The sequence below is a fragment of the Eschrichtius robustus genome, chromosome 20, assembly GCF_028021215.1.
Source record: "Eschrichtius robustus isolate mEscRob2 chromosome 20, mEscRob2.pri, whole genome shotgun sequence".
Taxonomy (NCBI): Eukaryota; Metazoa; Chordata; class Mammalia; order Artiodactyla; family Eschrichtiidae; genus Eschrichtius; species Eschrichtius robustus.
This window is the reverse complement of record NC_090843.1, coordinates 56946820-56971886: the sequence shown is the minus strand read 5'-3', so window position 1 is coordinate 56971886 and position 25067 is coordinate 56946820. Positions and strand designations below refer to the sequence as shown.

The 25067-nt window shown below is 44.5% G+C and overlaps 1 protein-coding gene across 1 annotated transcript; it reads left to right on the top strand.

The window, feature by feature from the left end:
- The first annotated feature begins 2937 nt into the window (after window positions 1-2937).
- Window positions 2938-13623, top strand: ZFP3 (ZFP3 zinc finger protein). Its single transcript, XM_068529637.1, has 2 exons — window positions 2938-3202; window positions 12017-13623. The coding sequence occupies exon 2, from the start codon at window positions 12025-12027 to the stop codon at window positions 13534-13536; it is 1512 nt and encodes a 503-aa protein (XP_068385738.1). The 5' UTR covers window positions 2938-3202; window positions 12017-12024; the 3' UTR covers window positions 13537-13623.
- Window positions 13624-25067: the final 11444 nt, after the last annotated feature.

Below are 25067 nucleotides of genomic sequence, written 5' to 3'. Positions count from 1 at the left end.
TCCAGAATCCTAACAATGACTTACATTCACAATGTTATTTAAATCTCAGGGGACACTGAGTGCTGTTACTAATAGTTTGGTAGTAGCTTGGAATATGGTCCATAGACAATAGAAAATATAATTATGATCAGCACTAGGTCCAAATCAGAGTTGTAAACTAATCTGAGAAATGACACGGTTTTGTAGTATAAGATAGGAGAGTAGCCAGTACTGGTAGCCCTCCTTCCCACATCTTCCACAGCTAGAAGGGACAAGGTCGAGCAAGAGCAGTATGGCTTTTATTTTCCATGTACCTGTCTCTGTGTGAATTCAAGAGGGTGGCCAACGTTCCTACCTGCCATTTTTTTCAAAAGGAGCAAAACTTCTCATACTTGCCTCTAATAAGACTCAATTCGATGGAAGTCCTGAACCTGTTAGGAGACAGTGAAACATAAGCCCCTACCTAGTCATACACATCCTCATACACACTGGGCATGAGAATGGTATTTGTGGACCATATGCCTTGGCCTCCTTCCCTTGGTAGGTCCCTGTTACTCCAGATGGCCCCTAAATTGGCTAGTGTAGTGAAGCAGATGGTGGGCAGGGGAGCATCCAGGAGGATACAGCCTATCTTTTTCCTGTTTAACCCACGTACAGCGGCTGATCAAGTGAAGCACTGTTAATGTCTGGACCAGTGATACCCAAACTTTAGAGTGCATTAGAACTCCTGAAATGCTTGTTAAAACACAGATTGTTCAGCTCTAATTCCAGAGTTTCTCATTCAGGAGACCTGTAGGTGGGGCCTGAGAATTTGCATTTCTAACCATCATTCCAGATGCTGCTGATTCAGACACCACACTTTTTGAATCACTGACCTAAGCTATTGGTTTTCAACCTGGCTGGCTGCATATTGGAATTGCTTGGAAAATAAACAAAACAATAAAGCCCAGACTATATCTCAGATCATTTTCAACAGAATCTATGTGGGTGGCACCAGACATCAATATTTTTAAAGATCCCCAGGTGAATTAGTCAGTAAGGAAACACAAAGCAAAACCACTATAAGAGGCCACTAGATCTCTATTGTAATGCTCAATTTAAAAAGAAAAAGAAAAAAAGAACTGATCAGATCAAGTGTTGGCGAGGATGTGGAGGAAAAAGACTCATACACGGCTGGTGAAAATGTAAAATGTGCATCCACTTTAGAAAATGGTTTGCTGGATTCTTTAAGAGTTAAATATGTGCTTACCATATGATACAGCCATTCCACTCCTAGGCAGCTATCCAAGAGAAATAAAAGCTTATGCATCTGTGCATATAAAGAAGTGTACACAAATGTTCTTAGCAACTTTGTAATAGCCATAAACAAGAAACCACCTGACTATTAATAAGTGAATAGATTAAAAAATGTGGTGTATTCAAATAATTGAATACTGCTCACTAATAAAAACATATACTTAAAAAAAAAGCTCCCCAGGTGATTCCAATGTGCAGCCAAGATTGAGAATTACTGATCTAGGTTCTTGAGACAGAAGACTGTTAATGTAGGTGTACTAGATAAAGACAGTAGAACCAAATGTCTCCCATTCTTGGTCTGCGGCAGGATACTCTCGTAGTTTGGACATCTTTCCTTTGGATGAATGCAGGTGGCAGTGATTGTGATGGTGGGTCATGGCTTGGACAGAGGTTCAAGCAGAATGAAGAAGGTTGAAATAGCAATCATGAAAATGGTAGACAAGCTGACTAGGGAAACAGAAGATGATTTCTAGGCAGAAGTGAAAGACCTCTGGGAGACCATAAATTTATTTTGGGGTTCTTCTCCAAAATGTATGATTTTCCCCACTAGCTGTCAGCAGCCTGGGCAAGGAAAATGGACATTTCAACTGATCCAGGGTTAACAAACTTCCAAGGCAGTTGCAGACAGTAGGGCAAAGGAGTTAAGGATATTGGTGTGAGAATGGCTAAAGTGATGGACCCTATAGTCTAGGGCCTAATCCCATGAACTCAAGCAAAAGCTTTTTTTCCCCTTTTCTTTCTTTTTTCTTTTTTTTTTTTTTTCTGATAGGTTGTGTACTAGATATATACATAATATCACTTTCTGTGAATAGTCACTCCCTTCCCTATTCCATAGGATTATGGTGAGGCAAACACAGAAGCCTGCCCCCACACTTGGGGCAGACAGGTGACCCAGATTTGGCTAAACCTACTATCCCTTTCCCCTGAATACAATGATTAGTCCAGGGGTGAGCACCAGACATAAACAAGGCCAATCATAGTCCTTCCCTGTAACTGATATTTGGGAGGGGTATCATAGTTTGAGGCAACATTAGATAGGATGGAAGGCTTCTCCTATGCAGTTACCTTTGAAGTGAGACACGAATAACGAGAAGCTTGTTGCGCAAAAGAAAGGCAGAGGAAGTAACAAGCACAAAGGTGCTGAGTTGAGAAGGGTCAAGCTGTTCAAGAAATAAGGAGGCTAGGGGAGAATGCCCTTCCCATTGCCGGAACCGCTGTCCCCTTCACTCTTGACACGGGTAATTCCTGCTCAACCTTCAGATTTCAGCCCAAACATCACTCCCTCCAGTAATCCCTCCTTGACTTCAAGAGCGGGTCTCCCTTCGCCCCCAGCAGATGACTGGCCTGTTTCTAGGATGTAGGGGTCTGTGTTTACCAGGCTCGTGTAGTTCAAGGGAGGGAGTGACGGGATAAGGGATGCAGGTGGGGGCGTTAAGGGGGGTCGCATGATATCTGCCCGGTGAGAAAGCGAAGCCAACTTCCAATTTCTGAAGTCCAGATCAATGCTTGGGGAGTGACAGCAGCGCGCAGAGCGGCCGATCCCAGGGCGGAAGTGCATCCCTGCAGCCTTTCTAGGAAACTCGGAGGACCTAGCTCGTCAGTGATCCTGGGGCTGAAGTGGGCATCGCCAGGCGCACAGGGCCACTTCAGAGAGCTGGTGTGGCAGGCAGTGGCGAGATGGGGCTCGGGTGAGCGCGAGAACCGGCGCAAAGCAAGCCTGGAAAGGGTGAGGAGACCCCGGCCTGCCGACCACCTGTTCCTCCTGGGAGTGCGGCGCGCGTTGATTGGCTGGAGTGCAGCCCGGGTACCGGAAGTGGCCGATGCCCGCAGCCAGTGAAACCCAGACAACAGCTGCGGGTTCTGAGGCAGCGGGCGGAGCAGCGCGGGGAGCCCGAGAGGAGCGCGTGTGGGGCGGTAGCTGCCTGAGGTGAGACCTCATTCTGTCCCGGCGGGGGGTGGAGGGTGCTGCGCTCCCGAACCCCTGGCCCACTAGCCCTGCGGAAACCCGACGTTTAGGCCCGTGCCTGACCCGGGTTCGCTCTGTGACCTTGGACTTTATGGTCTCCCCACCCCCCATCGGGTCCCCACCGGCACATACCCTGGACGCGGCCAGGGCCCGTCTCCGCCCTGGTTCCCTGCCTGTCAGCCGCGAGCACGGGAGCAGCAGGGACACCCCCTTCCGCGGTCCTTACGTGGGGGATGATGGGAGCTGTGGTTTCCTCTGACATTCCATCCCCAAGTAAACTGCGAGGACGAAATGGCGTGCAGTGTCATAAACTTCAGGCCTCCTGGCAGACTGTGCCCAGGGCCGGATATTGGTTTAAGAGGGTTAGTTACGGAAAGGAGACAGGTTTCAGTGCAGAGTTAATAGAGCCTTCTTGATTGTGGGAACCAGGAGGACAGAGGAAAAGAGGATAACAGTGCTTCAAATTAAATGTCATCCAGATTGGGAGAAGGAGCTTATTTTTACAAATAGTTATTGATGTCAGCTATGTGTCAGACACCGATCTAGGCTCTTTAGATACAAAATGAATGAAATATCCTGTTAGTCCTCAAGGGTGTCACAGATTAGTTATGTAAATAAGATATTTACACAGATTCATTTAACAGATATTTAGCAGGTACCCGAAATGTGCTTGGCGCTGGGAATATCAAGATGAATAGAACATCATCCTTGTTCATGGTCTGAAGAAGGAAGCAGAGATGAAAATAGAGTAACAGTACAATGAGGTAGCTGCAACAAGGTGAAGGAGTCTTAGGGACAGAGAAGAAGACAGAGGGGACTGTCTGTGTCTGAGCTGAGTCTTGTAGATGTTTGTTAAGTGTAAAAGGTGGGCAGTAGTATTCCAGGAAGTGGGAATAACCTGTTCTCAAAGGCAGGGAAGCTTTAAAGAATAAGAAGTGTTTGAACTGCAGCACCCTGAGCATGACTGCAGCTCCCACCCGTCATTGGAGAGCATGGGACAGGAGATGGGAAGGGAGACAGGGGCCTGACCAGGAAGACATGATGAGCCATGTTAAGAAGTTTTTATTCTGTAGCCATTGGAGAGCAGTGAACAGGAAGCGACATGATAACTGTAGTACAAAGAAAGAGGTGAGTGAAATGCTGATTCAGAGGACCAAGAGAGAACCTCCTTCCTGCAGGTGTAAGTGAAGACTTTGGGGAGGAGGTGATCCTTGTACTGGATACTGAGTATTTAATAGGATCTGACCTTTCAGAAGTTAAGGGAAAGTATTTTTATGAATTAAGATGCTTTTGTCCATAAGTCACAGGATACAATTCAAGCTGGCCTGAAAAATAAAAGTGTATAAGCTCTCATTATTGGAAGTCAAGAGGTAAAGTGGTTTCAGGAATGACTGAATCTAGTGGCCTTGCTGGCTCCATTTCCCCTCGATTTTCTCAGCTTGTCCTGCCTTCATCCACAGCTGGTAGTGAAATGGCAGCAGCGGTTCCACGCAACAATATGTAGAAGTCTCTTCCGTGGTTCTCTCAGGACGGCAGGAAACTATTCCCAGAAGTTCCCAGCAAACTTCCTCAGAGTATCATTGACCCAGATGAAGGCATTTGTCCATTCCTGAATCAATCCGTACTGTTCTGAACAGTCACTGGCAAGGGGAATGGTATTAACTTAACTGGGTTAACTCACTTGGAGCTCACTCCTGGAGCTCTTGGGTGAGGTCAGATCTCCTGCAAAGAGTGCGAGGCCACTGCAACCTTTTTTGCTCAAATATCCCGTAAAATAATTTGAAAAGCTTTGTGTATCTCCTTACATGTTTGTAAGTTGACATCCAAAATGTTTCATCATTTTTTCATCATGAATTTGAATAGTTGCAGAGGATATTACTTTTGGTATGTTACAAATGTTGACATTTCAAAATTAAACCTCGTGCCAATTTGCAGGATTCCTGCCCTTGGATCCGTGTGCTCACCACATCCTTCACCCTGTCTGTAACCTCCACTCTTCCCTCTTTCCCCCACTTCATTTGTCTCTCTGTCTCACTTGGTCATCTCAGCTGTGTCCTGGCTAACATCCTCAAGTCCCTCACTCTCTCATTCTTCTACCACACGTGTCCCCAGATTCCCAGCCTGCTCTGGGGCTGTCAAAAGTGTTGCTGGAGAAAGTCAGGAAAGCACGCCAATTGGCTGATTTCGCTCCTCTCTACACTGGTGCCTCCAGCATACTTGTCTCAGCAAGAGGTTGTAAGGGTGTAACAAGAGAATGTGTGTAAGTTGCTTGGCACATAGTAAGAGCTTTCATTACTCCCCAGAAGGTTAGTGCATCCTCACTTATCTTCTCTCCTTCTTTACCCCAACTCTGCACATGCTACATTGAGGTCAGAATGTTCTTTCTGTTCCTTTTCTTATTCCTCCTGTACTTCCTAGTCTCTGAGGCTTTGCTCACCCCATGCTCTGCCCAGAATGCTGTTAAGTGCAGTAGTCTTCAAGTGACATACATGGAGGGAGTCCACAAACATTTTCTATAACATCTGTAAGTGCATGGATTGTTGAATGGAAATCAGTCTCTAGATCCTTGACTTCAGTTTGTACCCTTGCCTACCACCAGTGTGCTTGGGAGTGGACCTGTGGCCTATAGATTTCTCTTTTCCACCTCCTTTTTCACAATTGCTCTTTTCCTCCTTTACAAAAGAAAGACATACCTCTCCCCCATGCCCTCCTTAATTTTACTATGGCATATCACTCTGGGGTGGAAAAACCTCTGGAGTGCCACACAGGGGGACAGTTTACTGAGGAATTAAATGATTCTTGGACCTTTTATAACTCAAGTCCCAATCTTTGCTTTTAACAACATTTTAAAAAGACCTAATCAGGCTGTCAGCTGATAGATTATTTAATGATTTTTTACTAAAAATCACTATGTTTTTGGCAGATAAGTTCAGAGGATTAAGTGATATTGCTATCCCAAGAGATTGCTGTAAACTCTGATTTAGGCAGTTTGGGCAAACTCAGGTCCAGTCACAGTAACTAGGGTCAGTCTGATAAGCGTAATGGAAATGTGACCTAGTTAGTTGTATTATATTCCCTGTCTGCTCCCAGAAGTTTAGGGGAGGGGTGGGGGAGGGGTCAAGTTGGAGGGCAGGAAAAAAGAATGCAGAGCAAGAACTGGCAGTGTTATCTGTAATCCTGCTGCTTTGCACATGTGTTGATCTGCTTGGTGGACCAGACCTTGGTAGAGATAGATGCACCAGATTGAGAGTTAGATAACTCCAGTCACTCAGACTGTCTAACACAGTGGTTTCCAAACCTGATAGGGCATCAGAATCAACTGGGCACTTGTTAAAAATACACATTTCTTTGCCTACTCCTGGAGATTCTGACTCTGAGAGGTCTGTTGTGGGACCTGGAAGTTAGTATTTTTAGAGGTTTTCCAGTTGACTTTTCTGCATCTAACCTAATTCCAGGCCAAGGATCATTATTTAAGAATCGTTCATTAAAAAAAAAAAAAATCTTCCTGCTATGATTGTAAGCCATCTAAACAATTTTTAGGGTTTTATGTGGCTTCTCATGTAGACAGTATGGTCCTTCTGAAGTTTTATTTCTCATGGTTAATTAATAGGCGGATATCTGGTTTATGCATCAGTATTTTGTGAATGAGGATTTCTGAGTGCATTGAAAAAAAAAAATTCCAGATCTGCAGAGTCGAACACCCTGTTCTGAACTATGGAGACCCAGTAGATGCTTGTCATCCCCCCAGACTGAGGACCAAGAGTGGTCATCCTACTTCTAAGATGGCACATCCATCTTCTCTCTCTCCAGAAACAACTAATTTCAAATTTAGAAACGTGAAGAAGTGACAAAATAGGAAATTATGTTTGGAAATTTAAATTTATGCTATGAGTAGTAGTGTTTCCATATGAGGACGAAGTCTAATGTGTATCTGTGCCTCTGGAAAATCAACCAAAAGGAGAATGGCTTTGGGACTTCCCTGGCGGTCCAGTGGTTAGAACTCTGCGCTTCCACTGCAGGGGGCATGGGCTTGCTCTCTGGTCAGGGAACTAAGATCCTGCATGCCACACAGTGCATCCGAAAGAAAAAAAAAAGGAGGATGGCATTGATTGGTATATGAGAAGGTGTCTATTAAACAAAACAATATTTAACAAATGGCATTAATATCGTGTCACTGGTGGGATGCAAAGTAAAAGAATAATCAGAGGGGGCAAATTTTAGTTGGGGAAGACTTTCTGGACTAGAATTTTGAACCAGGTGTTGAAGTTGGGGATAGATATACATACCTAACTTCTATGTCTTGCGTCTTGTTTTACTGTGGACACGTGATTTTTCCATATGGTGTGGGACAGATGTGGGTTTTATGAATGCTGACTTTGTATGGAGCTTGATGCTGGAGAAGAAGTAACTATAGGAGAGATGCTGGTGAAAAGGAAAGGCCAGTAAGGGGGTCAGAAGTAGATAGGGACTGAAATACCAGCTTGTGGAACTTGTTCTTGGCTGAGCATTAGAGAGAAATTTATTTAAGACAGTGCTTTCTAACTCAAATAGTACCATGGATGAAGATAGCTAAATTCTCTACAATGGATTCTTACAGTTACATAGGTACACATTATCTATAATTTTCAAAAATTTCAGTGAAAAGGAGAAATCCAGTTTTTGGGTGCCTGCCCTTATTCCAAGGGAAAATTAGAGAAGGCGCTGAGAGGGGGAAAGTTGAAGAAGATTCCAGGTTATTTTTAGGGGTAGCACAAAGAGCTTCCAACACTTCAGGATTTCAGTAGGAGATCAGGTTCCTTCCAGGTGTCAGGAAAGAGGGCTTACCAGGGCTGCACCCCTGAGTGACTAGGGAGGCCCCAGGGTATGGTCCTGTGGATGACTGGAGGCTGGGCAGAGAAAAAGGGCAGTACAAAGGGCACCCCGAAATCACCCCTTTCCCCTTCCCTTACCACTTGACCCCAGTCTCTCCTGCCTCTCAGGATCTTCATTTCTTCAGTAATCTCATCTTTTCTTCCCTCTTAACCTTTCTCTCTACTGGCACCATCCTTTCTAATATAAGCATGTTCAAATCTCTACCATCAGAGAAAATCCTTCTTTGACTTTCTTTGACCTTTTACACTACTGCCCATCTTGGTCCTCTCCTTTCACCCAAATTTTTTGAAAGAAGCAGCAAATTAATTAATCAGTCCACTGCCACCTGGCTTCTGCTTCTGTCATTCCATTGACTCTGTTTTCACATGTCATCTGTGACCACCTAATTGTCCCAGCAGACGTTTTCCAGTTCTTATCCTACTGGATCTATCAACTGTGTGTGACGCTTTGTAATTCCCTCTGCCATTGCCTTGGTGACTTTTATGATACTTTTTCTGGTTCTTCTCCTACTTCACTAACCATTCTTTCTCTTCTTGGCAGGCTTCTCTTCCTCTACCTACCCCTTTATCATTAGGGTCCTAACAGGAAACAGGTACTTCGCTCAAATTAGGATAATTTGAGTAGGGTTTATTTGCAAAGAAGTTAATATAAAAGATGTAGGTGTAGGCAGGGTACTGAGGAAGCTGGGATTGGCAATAGCAGAGTAGTCACCAGCCCTAGGCCAGAGGAGACAAGAGGTAGTGGAGGGCCTGGAACCCACAGAGACAACTGGGTAGGATGACTCCTTGAGAGGAGTAATGAACTTCAATTGAGGGGCACCATGAACCCAAGGCGATCTCATGGGAAGGAACCAGGAGGATAAATACTCTGACCTCACTCTCCTCCCTCCTTCCAGCCCCCTGCTGGGGCTCCCCATTGGCAGAACACAACTGGAAGCCAGAGGGCCTCTTGATGAGTGCTATATAGGTTACCTTCTAGGGCAGAGAGCAGGGTGAAGAAAAGTTGAAAGATCTGGAGGGGAACATGGAAGTTAACTGGAGTACTCTTCAGTGTTGGCCTTGGCTTTCTAGGTTTCTGTCTTCAGTATCTGACAGTTGTCACAACTATACTCATTATTGTCTATGCTGAGTACTCTCAAGTCTGTATCTCTAGTCCTGACTGCTCTAAGCTTTAGACCAGTATATTTTGACTGATTCCTTGGTACTTCTGTATGGATGTGTTGAAACTCATCTTGTCTAAAACACAGCTCATTTATCATCTTCCCCCCTAAACTAGCTGCTCCTCAGTATTCCCAACCTTGGTGGTATCACTATCCATCTAATTACACCTTCCTTACACCTATATCCAACCATACCCCAAGTCTTAGAGAATTTGTCCTCTCAAGCACTTCTCTAGTCTGTTTCCTCTTCATTCACACTACCACTATTACCCTAGTTAGATCTCATCACCCTTTGCCTTGATGACTGCATCAGACTTCTAACTGATCTCCTTTATGTCCTGGGCTGCTGCTTTCTGGTTCAGCCACTAAATGGCCACTTGTGTGCATCTACCTGAAATGCTAATCTGACCGTGAACTGTGTCATTCCTTGGCTTAAAAACCATTCCATGACTCTGCAATATAAGGATGAAGTCCCATAGCTGCCCCATTCCCCCTTGAGAATCACCGTCTGCAATTAACACTTTTATTGATGGGAGGATTGTGTTGCTCAGATTTGCTGTGGTGCACAGATGCACTGCTCTAGGCAAAGGGCCTCTCCTCTTCAATATTAGCTCCCGGTTGCTTAATACCTGAACAGAAGCTGGGCTCATTTCCCCAGCATTTGGACCTTACTTCTGTGAGGGGATAGCTAAATCCCCGGGGCCATTGTACCAATGAGGAGCAAGTTTGGCTTCATAAATTAAAAAACCATAATAGCTTAAGCAAGGAAAAAGCTTGTTTCTCTGTTAGATTAAAGAAGTCCAGAGGCAGGCATTCCAGGGCAAGTATGGCAGCTCCACAGAGTCATCAGGGACCCAGGTTCCTTCCTGTTCTTGTCCCACTGTAGGGTATGCTGGTGAACTCATGGTCCAAGATGGCACTTCAGCTATCGCTTCATGCCCCAGGCACAGCATAGAAGAAGAGGGTGAAGAGATGTATCCCCTTACTTTTAAGGAGATATCCCTGAAGTCCCTTGTGCTGTCATTTGCATTTTACTGTCTCATTGGCCAGAAACTGGTTACATAGCCAAATCTAGCTGCAAAGAAGGCTGAGAATATATTTCTTTAGGCAGCCTCATTGCTACAAAAATAAATTCATTATTCTGTTGCTGATGAGGTGGGGAAGAGTGGAGATTGGGATAGACAACTAAAAATCCTTGCCACAGCCTTTTAGAAGTTTTAAAAAAGTATAGGCTTTAAGATTTATAAAAGTGCTAAGAGGGGCTTCCTTGGTGGCGCAGTGGTTAAGAATCCGCCTGCCAATGCAGGGGACACGGGTTCGAGCCCTGGTCCGGGAAGATCCCACATGCTGTGGAGCAGCTAAGCCCGTGCGCCACAACTACTGAGCCTGCGAGCCACCACTGCTGAGCCCACGTGCCACAACTACTGAAGCCCGCACACCTAGAGCCCGTGCTCCACAACAAGAGAGGCCACTGCAATGAGAAGCCCGTGCACCACAGTGAAGAGTAGCCCCCGCTCGCTGCAACTAGAGGAAGCCCGCGCCCCGCAGTGAAGAGTAGCCCCTGCTCGCCGCAACTGGAGAAAGCCCGCGCGCAGCAACCAAGTCCCAGTGCAGCCAAAAATAAATAAAATAAATTTTTAAAAAACTAAAAAAATCAACAGCATTGCTATATGTATGTGTATATATATGTGTGTATATATATATATATATACACACACACACACACACACACATATATATATATAATAACAACCAGTTAGAAAATATAAGAAAAACTCACTAAAAGAGAAGACATACAGAAACGTGATGGATATAAAAACATCAGGGTAAGTTTGGAAATTTTACAAAATTATACTAAAATTTATTTGGCAAAATAGGAGAATAGACAGGAATATTTGAAAAAGAAGACTAATGAGAGAGCACTTTCTCTAACATATTAAAAAATTTAAAGCTGCAGTAGGTTGAACAGTTTGGTATTAGAGAGGGAATAGATCAATAGAACTGAATGGAGCCTGGAAATTGACCCAGATATATATGGAATTTTAGACTATGGTATAGGAGGCATTTCAAATTAGTAGGGAAAATTAGGTATTGATACAATTTAGTAACCATCTGGAGAAGATTAAGCTAGAACCATACTTCATCCAAATATTTGGGAGCCAAGGGTGGTTCCTTCTGTCCCTGTTATAGCTAAGTCACATTAACCTTTTGAATATAACCCCTACAACATATACAATCCCCTATTCTCTAGAGCTGGTGAGCGCCACAGAACTGGGCTAAAGATAGTTCTTCTTGCTACTCATTTCTGGTTTCTTCCTCTATAAACCCAAAGGTTATATTAGTCATTTTTGTCCCTTTCCCAACCTTTTCCATGTACCATCTATTAATATGGCCACAATTTTCCTTAAATGTTTTTATTACCAACCTCAGGTTCTGCCTCAATTCACTGTTAATATTATGGAACTTTTATCAGCATCTTCTTACCATCCATTTCCTATTTCTCTCCTTAAATCTCTTCCTCTGATAATTTCCCTCACTCTTTTCAGTCAGCGTCAGCTCTTTGTGTAGCATGTCCACCATAATCCTAAATCTTTCTCTTCTCTTCAGCAGCGTCCTGTAATCTCACCAGATACAGAGAGTGCTTTTGGGTGCTGTCAGAACCATGTCAAGCTCCATACTCCCTAGTATTGGCTTCATTTAGCTGTGATACAGCCACTTCACAGACTTACCCTCTCTCATTTCAGATTGTGAGATGGGGACTGAGAACAAGGAGGTAATTCCCAAGGAAGAAATTTCTGAAGAATCTGAACCACATGGGGCAATATTAGAAAAACTTCCAAAGGTGGTTTATCAGGGTCACGAGTTTGGAGCAGCATGTGAAGAAGACATATTGGAGGAGCATTCCAGAGAGTCCACAGAAGAGATTCTGGAGCAGGTGTCTCCTGAGGAGAGAGACTTTGCATCAGGGTTGATTATCTTTAAGAAATCACCCTCAAGTGAGAAAGACCATGAGAATAATGAAAGTGAGAGAGTCTACAGTCCTAGCTCAAACCTGATCACATATCAGGGAGATACTACGGCAGAGGCAGTTAGCACATTTGCTGCTTCTGGCCAAAACTTCATAGAGAATTTAGGACCTAATAAAACACATAGAAGTCCTCTGGGAGAAAAGCCTCATACATGTAAAGAATGTGGGAAAGCCTTTAATCAGAACTCACATCTTATTCAGCATATGAGAGTTCATAGTGGAGAGAAACCCTTTGAATGCAAAGAATGTGGAAAAACATTTGGAACTAACTCAAGCCTTCGAAGGCACCTGAGAATTCATGCTGGAGAGAAGCCCTTTGCTTGTAATGAATGTGGAAAGGCCTTCATTCAGAGTTCACATCTCATCCACCATCACAGAATTCACACTGGAGAGAGACCTTATAAATGTGAAGAATGTGGTAAAGCCTTCAGTCAGAATTCAGCCCTTATTCTACATCAGAGAATCCACACTGGGGAGAAACCATATGAATGTAATGAATGTGGGAAGACCTTTAGGGTTAGCTCACAGCTTATTCAGCATCAGAGAATTCATACTGAAGAAAGATACCATGAATGCAATGAGTGTGGCAAAGCCTTCAAGCATAGCTCAGGCCTCATTAGACACCAGAAAATTCATACTGGAGAAAAACCCTATCTGTGTAATGAATGTGGGAAAGGCTTTGGTCAGAGTTCTGAGCTCATCCGGCATCAAAGAATTCATACAGGAGACAAACCGTATGAATGTAATGAATGTGGGAAAACTTTTGGCCAGAACTCAGAGATTATTAGACATATTAGAATTCATACTGGTGAGAAGCCCTACGTATGTAAGGAATGCGGGAAGGCCTTTAGGGGAAACTCAGAACTTCTTAGACATGAGAGAATTCACACTGGAGAGAAACCCTATGAATGCTTTGAGTGTGGAAAGGCTTTTAGGCGGACCTCTCACCTTATTGTCCACCAGAGAATTCATACTGGAGAGAAACCTCATCAATGTAATGAATGTGCCAGAACCTTTTGGGATAACTCTGAGCTGCTTCTCCACCAGAAAATTCACATTGGAGAGAAACCTTATGAATGTAATGAGTGTGAGAAAACATTCAGCCAGCATTCCCAACTTATCATACATCAGAGAATTCACACTGGAGAGAAGCCTTACGAGTGCCAAGAATGTCAGAAGACCTTTAGTCGGAGTTCTCACCTCCTCCGACATCAAAGTGTTCACTGTATGGAATGATCTGCAAAACATGAAAGCCTTCTGTGGAAAAGCTGAAGTCAGACTTATTGTTCTCAGTCTGTACCCCAAGTTCTCACATCAAATGAATGGACAGAACCTCCTCTGTCCTTTTACTGATTTTTATTTAAACAGTTGGTCAAAAAGGATGAGGCACTTTTATGAACTATTCATTGAGAAGTTTCAGTGTACTGAGTTAAATCATAAAAGCTGTTTCAGGCCTTAATTCTCCACTATCCCTTTTTCCTTTCCTTCCTCCCTCCTCACTAGTGGATCACATAACAGTAGGGGTCTTTACTGGCCATCTAGCCCAAATTGTTACTGTTCAGGAAAAATGGAGGAACATTCCACCATCACTTCCTAGGAATGACAGAGTTGACCCCTCGAATATTATCTCCTGAAATGTTAAAGTCATGGCCTAGAAGACACACCTCTCTCTTTCCCACTGTTTAGCATTGGAATTGAGTAAGCTTTTATTAGCTTCAAAATCTTCCAAACTTGCTATCAAGTTCCCTTGGAAGATGGCAGCATTAATGAAGAAGCGGGAAGCTTGGGTCATTTCCCATCTCCTGCTAGGCTTCCTCAGTCATCTGAGAGGGTGCCATGATGGAGGAAACTGACAAGCAATTTATAGGATTGTAAGTGAAGGCCCTCAGAATCCAGAGGGGCTGATTAGCAAGGCCAGGGGATAAACAAGTGAGGCCAGACTACTCAGCATGGGCAGAAGCAGCTCTTTTGCAGCTCTTTCCCACTTCAGGGCCACTCAGACTGACTGCAGAAGCAGCTCTTTTGCAGCTCTTTCCCACTTTAGGGCCACTCAGACTGACTGCTCCCAAGAACTCGCTGCATTCACTTTGGGCCCCAGCTTCTGCTGCTGCTGACAGATCCTGTGTCAGGAAATAACAAAGAGGACTGCAGCTTCATCGTCACTAGGCTCCTGGCCACAGTGACGAGCTGGTTCACCTGACTGACCAGGACCCTGCCCTGCCGAAGCACTTAGGCTCTCATGGCCTGGGCCCCACTGCTGGGGTCCCTGGCTGATAGGCCAGGATGTGACAGCCTCTTCTCAGTTTGCCCTTGGCTTTGGAATTCTCTTTCTTCAGCATCTCTGCATGTGTTTTCTGTGTTCTCTTACGTGTTTTTTTTTTTCTTCAAGGAAACACATCCTCGATTTTTCATGTGGCAGTGTTTCTGAGGCAGTGAGTGGTAGTGGGAATTGCACTAACGGGGATCCAGCTTGCTTGGGGTCTGGTCTTAGAACTAGACCTTGAATAAGGCACTTCACCTGCTGATCCCTAATTTCCTCATCCGTAAAATGAGGGGAGTTGAACTAAATGATCTCAAGTTTCAACTGGCCCAATAATTCCTTTTTTTTTTTTTTTAAATTTAACTTTATATATCTTCAGTGTTTTATTCTTTAATCTCTTTATTACACTAATACTAATCACTAGTATTTATTGAATTTTTACTATGTGCCAGGCACAGTGCCAGACAGTTTACATTTTTGTTTTCACAACCTCCCTATGATGTGGGTACTCTTTTTTTAAAAACAAACAAACAAAATGGCTTTATTGAGGTATAATTTACATACCATAAAATTCACCTGTTTTAAGTGTTCAGTTGAATGCTTTTTAATTTATGGAGTTGCACAACCATCAGTGATGTGGGTGCTCTTACCCCAATTTGAAAGGTGAGGGGCAGGGGAGATGTCAAGTAACTTGCCCATGATCACACAGCTGGTAAGTGCTAGAGCCAAGACTCCAGCCCTGAGCTGTGCTCCTAAGCACTGTGCTGTACTGTGAATAGGTGCATGCATTACTGCCTTATTCGAAATCCTTTGTACATTTTCTATTCATTATTAATTACTACATGAATTTGAATATAATGGATTTAAATCATGTCCTTGGAAACATAATTGGTCATAGCCAAAACCCATCAAGTGGGTTTATTCTGTACCCCAATATGTGCCCCACCCCCGGGCTCATGCCCTGGGCTTGAGAAAAGGGCTGTACAAGTAAAACAGTTGATGGGGACTTCCCTGGCGGTCCAGTGGTTAAGACTTTGCCTTCCAGTGCAGGGGTGTGGGTTCGATCCCTGGTCGGGGAGCTAAGATCCCACATGTATCAAGGCCAAAAAACCAAAACATAAAGCAGAAGCAATATTGTAACAGATTCAATAAAGACCAAAAAAAAGTCCATATCAAAACAAACAGAAAACAGCTGATTACACAGTTTCCAAATCCTTCCAGGTACCTCTGTCTCTAGTAGTTAGACGTTGGCAGAAGTTCTTTAACTTATCTCTTTCCATAGGGTGTTTACAAGTGCAGTGTGCTCTCATTCCTTTTTCATCACTCAAGCTCAAATTGAATTATACCCAAACATATCTTTCTCACGTGAAACCTGGATGTTACCTATTCCCTTAACTTCTTATTCCTGTGTTTGAATATTTTATTTGCACATTCACCCCTTACCAGCCCTTAATATAGAACTCAGCACCTCTTCAAGCTCCCCAGAAAGGATCCCCTCACAGAAAACATCCATGAGTAATACGGACTTTACTCAAGATTCTGGTGTGTAAGAGGTGGAGAAGGGGGTTCAGAGAGGGCTGTCACCTCAGCTCCTTTTTAGGCCCTTCAATAACAGACCGCTCATTGGAACACTAGAAGGCAATTTAGTGACCAATTTTTGTTGTGCCTGATCATATTAAGGGAGGAAGTTCTCACCTCTCATTCTAAGAAGAATTTTCCAACATATATTAGTGCTTTCCCAAGAGAAATTCTGGTGAATGAAATTATTTCCACCTTGTTATATACACTATACACACATCCTGTAACCTCACTACCTGCCCTTATCCACCTTACACCCAGCTAGCTCAGAAATATTTCTCTCTTTTCCTTGTTTGCCCCCTCCCCCTCAATTTTCTTGGGAGCCAAAATCTGACCATAATATAATTGACTGGTAGTCATAATCTAGTGCAAGTAGAATTCTATCAAGGAAAGAAAAGATGTGAATTTTCTTAATTTTAGACCCATTAAAAATACCAGGCCTCACAGTCTCAAAAACCTACCAAAATGCCCAGAAATACCCTTCAGAATTTTTGCAGACTTAACCATGTGCATTTTCATCCTTCCCTAATTAAACAGTTTTACTGGTATATTAACACTTTATGTAAATAAAGTATTTCTTTACAATTTTACTGATTTGATGCCTTTCTAAGTATATTCCAAAGTACATTGTTTCATTATGGTCTTAATATGACTTTGTATGCCATTTTCCTGCCATCCTATAAATTTCACCTTAGTACCCCAACATGTGCTCTGGTAGCTTCCGGTTTTACGTAAGCTGTTCACTCTGTCCTTTTATTTATTTATTTATTTAAATTAATTTATTTTTGGCTGTGTTGGGTTCTCATTGCTGCGTGAGGGCTTTCTCTAGTTGCGGTGAGCAGGGGCTACTCTTCGTTGCGATGCGTAGGCTTCATTGCAGTGGCTTCTCGTTGCGGAGCACGGGCTCTAGGCTCGTGGGCTTCAGTAGTTGTGGCACGCGGGCTCAGTAGTTGCGGCACACAGGCTTACTTGCTCCACGGCATGTGGGATCTTCCCGGACTAGGGCTCGAACCCGTGTCCCCTGCATTGGCAGGCGGATTCTTAACCACTACACTGCCAGGGAAGTCCTGCTTACTCGGTCCTTGATCTTCTGCTTTGCTTGGTGAGGTCTTTTATCTTTCATAACAGGGCAAATGTTACCTACTTTGTTTATCTAGATAGATACAGTTTTTCATGATTATCAACTTAATGTAAGGTATTCTGGATCTAGAATTTCTTGGTGATCCAGTGGTTAGGGCTCCGTGCTTTCACTGCTGAGGGCCCGATCCCTGGTCAGGGAACTAAGTTCCCACAAGCCTTGCGGTGCAGGGGGGGAAAAAAAAAGCTATTCTGGATTTTAAAAAAATGTTACTGAGATTTCTGTGCTGGTGTTTATTATTGTTTTGTTTTAACATGTTCTCCTGAGTGACTCCTGGTCTGAGGCAGTTTCCTTAGGTTGTTAGGTACGGGATCTTTGAGACTCAGGAAAGCTCTACCTAGAAAAATGTGCATGCAAATTCAGGGAATTCATGGACCATCTGAAACTCATCTTTGGACCCCTGTAGTCCTTTACACGGTCCTGAAATCAAACTTTTACCTATAAAACAAATTACCAAGTAACCCGCAATAACCTCTCCCTCATCACATCCCTCAGCTTTGGGGATGAAGCTATGACAGGACCATCCGCCTGGGTGAACCCCTGAAAGTGAACGGGAGTTGGAGCCTCAGTAAAATCCAGTGGGAAGCGGGGCGTGGTGATTCTGGTGATAACCTGAGGCAAGGAGCCTCAATAGCGGGGCCCGTGCACATTCATCAACCACCTGCTGAGCCCCTACGACGCGTTGGGACCTGTGCGAGGCGCGGGGGCTAAGCGCTACGAGGCTGGTGGGGACTTGAGCTATGCAGTAGAGGTCTGCGCTGCGGAGGGGGGAGTAGGCGAGAAGGCTTCGGTTCTCCCACGGAGCAGGAAGCCCGCCTCCTCCCTGAGAGCTGGGGAGCGGCGGCCGACGAGGCAGGCGCGGCCCCCTCCTCGAGCCCCAGGACGCGAGCTCACCCCTCTGCACCCGCTGGCCGTCCCTGCCACGTCCTTGTCTCCAGCCCGGGCCTCGCACTGGGACTGGGCCGCGACTCGCATCTCTCCTGCGGTGCCGCCGACGAGAATGCTGATGTTTTATTTATTTGTACTACGCTTTGCAGGCAGTGTTTTCATCGGTGGACCCAACTTTGCCGGCACCGACACCGACGAACCTCTAAGTCATCGAACGCGCTCGGCCGCCACTGCCTCCGGGACCAAGAGGTATTGATAGGAGCCTCACCGAGCCCTGAGGCTGGGGCCGCTCTCGGAAGCCTGGGGACCCTTGTCCGTGCGCCACCTGGCGGGCGGGGGCGGGCCGGGGCGGCGCGCGACGTGATTGGTCGAGGCCCGGGGTGCCTTTTTGCTGGTGACCGGTGGGGACAGGAGGCTGAGGCGGGAGGGCCCCGAGAGTGGGCCGCTGCGCGCTGCTGACCCCGAAGTCAAGTCTTGGGGCGCCCGCCGGACGGGACCTGGGCTGGTGTCTCTCAGGCCGCCGTGATTTGTCGTTTGTGAGGACGTTTCACATCCCAGGGTGGGATCTATTCCGCCGTTCCCAGATGTTCATGGAGTCCTTGCCGCGGCCCAGGTTCTTTCAAACTTCCAACCAGGCCTATTAAGATACTTATCTAATAACTAATTATTAAAATTTAATTTAGTGGCTGTGGGAAAGGACATACTCAAGGTACAGAAGGCAGGTTTGGCTTCAGAAAGAAGGAAGAAAGCACTGTCCTCTGAGGCTGCTGGAGGAACTAAGACGACAGATGTGGAGGGAATGAGCGCAGGGTGGCCAGCAGAGTTGATCATTTGAGGCCTTTTGCTAAGAAGGGTGATTATGCATTGGAGTGGGCAGATTACCCAAAACATCCTCTAGAAAGGAGAAAAATGCTTCTGTGCCCCTGATCTGCTGGTTATGTCGGCATTCTCTGAGCTGGGCTGTGCTGGGGCCAGGGCGGAACTTTAGTCACAGGAGGGCTATAATCCACACTCCACTCCACTGACTCCCAAGTGGGAGGAATCCCAGGAGTGCAGCGAATGTGGGGAAGAGCCGAGAGGTCTTCATGGGGTCGGGTGGAGCTGAGATTCTCTGCATCAGAGAGTTCACACTGGTGAGCAACGCTGCTAATGTAATGAATTCCACCTTCAGACAGAATTCCCACCTTGGAGTTCATCAGAAAACTTGTATTGGAGAGGCCCTTGGAATACCAATGTGGAAAAACCTCTGATCTGAACTCTCACCAATTTCAGCGTCAGAGCATCCTCAGTGCACAGCGATCTGGGGATTTACTCACTGTAGGACACTTTCATTCCAGCCTGAAACTTCGCTCTGACCTTTCCTCTTCTTTACTGATGTCACTAGACTGGAAATGCCCTTTGCGTCAGCTGATTTTATCCTGCTCCTTGAGGACAGGGCTACCTTGTTGTAGAAGAGCGTATCGCATTCAGCCCAGGGTTGCCACTCAAAAATTAACCAATGAATGACTTAAATAAATAAGAGGCCATAAATGATGAATTGGACATTTCAAATTTAATTAACTGAATGTAGAATCATAATGCCTTTGCTGTCCTTTATTTTTCCATGCAGATCCTTTATCCCCTAAAATGATGGCCATGGCATTAAAGGTCTATATCACCCATCTAATATAAATTGTATCTCTTTATGTGATATGGGGACACGTAAAATGTTAAACAGTTGAGCCAAAACCTTTCTTTAGCTGAGGGAATTGATCCACTATACGATTTACTCAAATACAAGATAGCCACAGATTGCTTTAAACACACCTCTTTTCCTTGCAACTTTCAGCACTGAAACAAAACAAAACCCAAATCAGATACTTCACCTGTACCATCCTCAAAATCTTTCTTTCATAAGAGCCTTTGTTTACTTCTTGATCTCGTTTCTGTTTTTATACATTATTTCCATCCTTTTGGATATATTATATTGTTTTCTTCATGTGAGCTGTGTCTTAAATGTATTTGCTGGGATTCAGTATTCTTATTTTTGCAGCTGCTTCAGCATCATCACAGGCTTATGTTTTCTTCATATGTAGTAGTATGCTCAGGATAATCTTGAAAATTAGTTGTTTTTGTGTGTTTTGTTTTGTTTTGTTTTGTTTTTTTGGCTGAGCCACACAGCTTGCGGGACCTTAGTTCCCTGAGCAGGGGTTGAACCTGGGCCCTCAGCAGTGAAAGTGTGGCGTCCTAACCGCTGGATGGCCAGGGAATTCCATGAAAGTTAGTTTTTAAATGACTTGTTATTGAAAGGATTAGAATCTATTGCAGGACAAACCGTATGTTGGGAGCCTCACTATCTACAGCAGAACCCTGTCAGGCTGGATGTTCTGTCCATTGAATACAGGCAACGCCTCTTTAACTCCTTTCCTTCTTTCTTCCTTTCTCCCTTCTTCCCTTCCTTCCTCCCTCCCTCCCTCCTTCCTCCTTCCTTCCTTCCTTTCTCTTTCTTTCCTTCTTTCTTTCTTCCTTCCTTCCTTTCTTTCTTTCCCTCCCTCCCTCCCTCTCTCTCTCTTCCTTCCTTCCTTCCTTTCTTCCTCTCTCCCTCCCTCACTCCCCCCCCCCCTCTTTCTTTCTTTCCTTCCTTCCTTTCTACAGAAATTTATTTTCTCACAGTTCTGGAGGCTACAAATCCCAGATTGAGATGCCAGCCAATTTGGTTCCTACTGAGAGCTCTCTTCCTGGCTGTGGATGACCACCTTCTCACTATGTCCTCACATGGTGGAGGGAGAGGGAGGGAAAGAGGAAAGAAGGAAGAGAGGGAGAGCAGGAGAACTTCTTTTTCTCTTAAAATGTTTGCTCAGGTACCTTGGGAAAAAGTGTCCCTTTTTTCTCTCTATGCCACATGGACCCATTCATTAGCTAGAAATAAATTCCAATTAGGCAAAGAAACAGTAGTAATGCAGGAAATGCAAGTGAATCAAGGAAAAAGTAGCCATTTGGTTTTAAGGCAAACAACCAAATAACCAGTGCCACCAGCCTGTAAAGACCCCAAACACACCCAGAAGTCCCTTCAGAATTCATCATGGATTGTCTAATCTTGGTTATTCCCTGAATTTCAATTTCCTCATCCATAAAGTGGGGAAAATACCCACCCTTCAAGTTTGTGGGAGTATAGTACAAAATGGTATATCTAACAGTCCACTGCTTTGTGTATAGTAGGAACCCAACAAATGCAGTTTCTTTTTCTCCTTTACCCACTTTCTTTCTCCTCTGATTTACCCCAAGTTAAAGATGCTTTCTCAAAAGCGTTAGAATTCAAAGAGAATAAAAATTGCATCTTAACCACTACATTGTACTTATTTTTATTTCCTGGTTTTTTTTTCTTTCTGTGTTTTATTTTAAATGTACATTATTTCATCTACCTTAAGGACACTAAGTAGCCCTTGTGAGTTGACATGGGAAGCTAATTACCATTATAACACTGTTTCTTTGTCAGGGCCAATGTATTATGTTTGCAGGTCTATCACAGAAGATTTCTTCCTTTACAAGTGGGAATTCCATTGTGAAGTGCTTATAGGAAAAGTCAATACTTCTTTCTACTGCTTATATGTTTTAGTTCTTGTTTCTAAAATGAAATTCCATATCTCAAGCAATTCTGCTGCCTATGTATTTATTACAGGCTTTAAGCAATTCGATTTTGATAGTACCTTGGTGTATCTGTCTTCACGTTTCTTCTGCTTTGTGTTTGTTGAACTTCTTGGATCTGTAGATTGATAGTTCACAGCAAATTTGGAAAGTTGTTAGCTGTTATTTCTTCAAATGTTTTTCTGCTTTCCTCTTTCTTCCCCTTGGGACTCTTAATTACACATGTATTAGGTTGATTAAAGCTGTCTCACAACTTACTGATTGATGCTTTTGTTCATCTATTTTTTTTAAAAAAAGTATTTTTTAATCTCTGTTTTTCATTTTGGATAGTTTCTGTACAGTACATTTTTCATCTCAGACATATCTTTCATCTCTAGAATTCAATTTGGGCCTTGTTAATATCTCTTCTCTGCCTTTCTCCGTGCTCATGTTTTCCTTTACCTTTTTGAACATACGGAGTATAATAGCTGCATTCAGTGTCCTTGTCTAATAATTATCATCTATGTCATTGCTGGATCTGCTTCTATCGATTTTTCTCCTCATTATGGATCATGTTTTCCTTTTTCTTGCATGCCTTTAATTTTTGATTGGGTGCCAGGCATTGTAAATTGTATGTTGTTGGGTACTTTTTTTAAAAAAATTTAATTCCTTTAAATATTTTTGAGCTTTGTACTGGGGCACAAGTAAGTTATTTAGAAACAGTTTGATTCTTTTGAGGCTTTGATTTTATGCCTTGTCAGCTAGGACAGAGCAGTGCTCTAGTGGTAATTTGGCCCATCACTGAAGCAATACCCTTTGGAGTGCTCTGCCTGATGCCCTGTGTATTACAAGTTTTCTCCACTCTGGTTCTTTAGAACATAGACTATTCCCAGACCTGTGTGAGCTCTAAGAATTCTACCAGCTTCTTACCAGAGGTTCTTTCCCTGGCTACAGGTGGTTGCCTCACACAAATGTGCTGATCAGTCCTTAGCTGAAGAACTGAGGGGAACTTCCTGTAGATCTCTGGAGCTCTGCTCTCCTCTCTGGTACTGTGTTCTGCCTTGGCCTCTCTGAATTCTCAATTCTGTGCCTTCACCTCAGGGAGTCTGCCTGCTCTGTACTGCAGCCTGGAAACTCTCCAGACAGGAAGCTGGGCCAATCCTAGGACTCATCTCAATTGTTTTTCTTCTCTCCCTGTCCTGCACTGCCTGTTGTCCAGTGTATGTTTCGTATGTTTTGTCTGGTTTTTTAGCTGTTTAAGAGGAGACGGTAAATCCAGTCCCCATTACTCCATCATGGCCAGAAGCAGAAGTCCTATCTATGTATTTAGGTTTGTTCATTTGATCTCTAAGGTTCTTGTTTATACTGGTTGTGTGGGTGACAGACCTCTTTCAAGGTTGTTTTCATTTTTGAAATAAAGACCATCCTTTTTCATTGTTCCATTATACAATTAGGAAGATAGGATTAATTTGTAAACCAGAAATAATTTAATTTTGCCTTGGTCCCTGGAAGGCAGAGAAAGTCAGGTCTCAGATCAAGCACCCACCTATCTTGGCAGCAGTGCTGACCAGAACAGTGAGTGTGGCTCTTCCTGCCTCACATGTTAAGTTAGACGTGCAAAAATCCCCACTTATTCTTCCACTTCCTTGCAGTTTTGTTGAGTAAACAACCTGAGCTCTGTGAGCACAGGGTTTAAGAGCGCACTTAGGTTCCGGTTTTCGCTCTGCCACTTGGAAGTTACGTGACTTGGGAAAATTATTAAATCTCTTTTAGTCTCTTTTTTCACCTGTAACATTGTATTATAAGGTTGGTAGTGACATTGAGAAACTGCTTCATTAGTTTTCATTGCCTGGAGGAAGAGAAGAAGGCCCCTAGGCTGACTGACTCCCTAGGCCAGCCCTCTGCCATGGCCCCTTCTACTGCTCCCTGGTTTGCAGCTCTCCTCCCTGACCCCCAGATTCCAGCCCACACTGCCCATAGGGCTGCCCCTCTGCCACCAGGACCCAAGAGGCTGGCCCAGGCAGCTGCTCAGGGTCCCCTCAAGTGTGTGCAGAGGCAGGTGTCTGGGAAAGGCTGCGGAGTGGAGCTCCTGGACAGAGTCTGAGGCTCTTGGGAGGAAACCTTGGAGCCATATGCACTACTACTTGGAGCGTAAGTAGAACTAGAGTCTAAGGGAGGAAGGAAAGTGGGCTGGTTTCCACCTGGCAAAGTCAGATCTACCCCCCCAAAGTCCTACTGATTCTGCCCGCTTCACATCCTTGCAGTCCATCTCCTCTTCTTCATCCCCGTGCCACTACCTCAGTTTACGCAGCCGTGACGTCACTCTGGAGTTACCCCAGCAACCTCCTGAAAAATACGTTTTCAGTTTCCCACACTGTAGCTTAAATAGTCTTTCGGAAGTGCACAGCCAAACCCCTGATGGTGTCACTCCCCACTACCGGCTTCCTGTCCTCTTAAAATCCTTTAGGTGGCGCACAAGGCCTGTGCCAGCTGCTAAACCTCAGTTCATTTTTCCAGCCTCTTTCTCTCTGTTCCTTGCACTCAGTTTAACAAGTATGCCAGAAAATCTTCCCTCACCCTTCCTGGCCTTTCCGCCCGGAGCCCCTTTCCCCCTCTTCTTTGCTAACCCTCCACATCACACCTGCAGCGCTGATCTCCGGCTGCACCTTCTCTCCTCTGCGCTCCCACAGCAGCTTCCTGCCGGGACACACACCCCAACAACCCCAACCCCCTGTTTACTTGTTTCTCCACCTCCCCCACGGTTGTAAATTTCTTCCTGGTAAGGCACCTGGAATTTGATGAATGGATATGTAAATAAACGGATGCATTGATGCATGACACACAAAAGAGCAGGATAGGCAGGAATCTGTGGCTTCTCTAAGAATTAACGACTTAAAAGTCCAGGCAATTTTTACTTTCCCCCCAATTCACATTTCTCTCTCTTTTTTTTTTTTTAAATTTATTTATTTATTTATTTTTGGCTGCGTTGGGTCTTCGTTGCTACGCGCGGGCTTTCTCTAGTTGCGGCGAGCGGGGGCTACTCTTCGCTGATGTGTGCGGGCTTCTCATTGCGGTGGCTTCTCTTGTTGCGGAGCACGGGCTCAGTAGTTGTGGTGCACGGGCTTAGTGGCTCCGCGGCATGTGGGATCTTCCCGGACCAGGGCTCAAACCCCTGTCCCCTGCATTGGCAGGCAGATTCTTAACCACTGTGTCACCAGGGAAGCCCCAATTCACATGTTTTTACTCTGCTTATTTGATGCTGCCTAATTTTCACAGGTTGAGATCCCTGGGAAACAGGCC

Coding starts and splice junctions, on each gene's coding strand:
- ZFP3 (XM_068529637.1), top strand. CDS start 12,025: ATGGGGACTGAGAACAAGGAGGTAATTCCCAAGGAAGAAATTTCTGAA.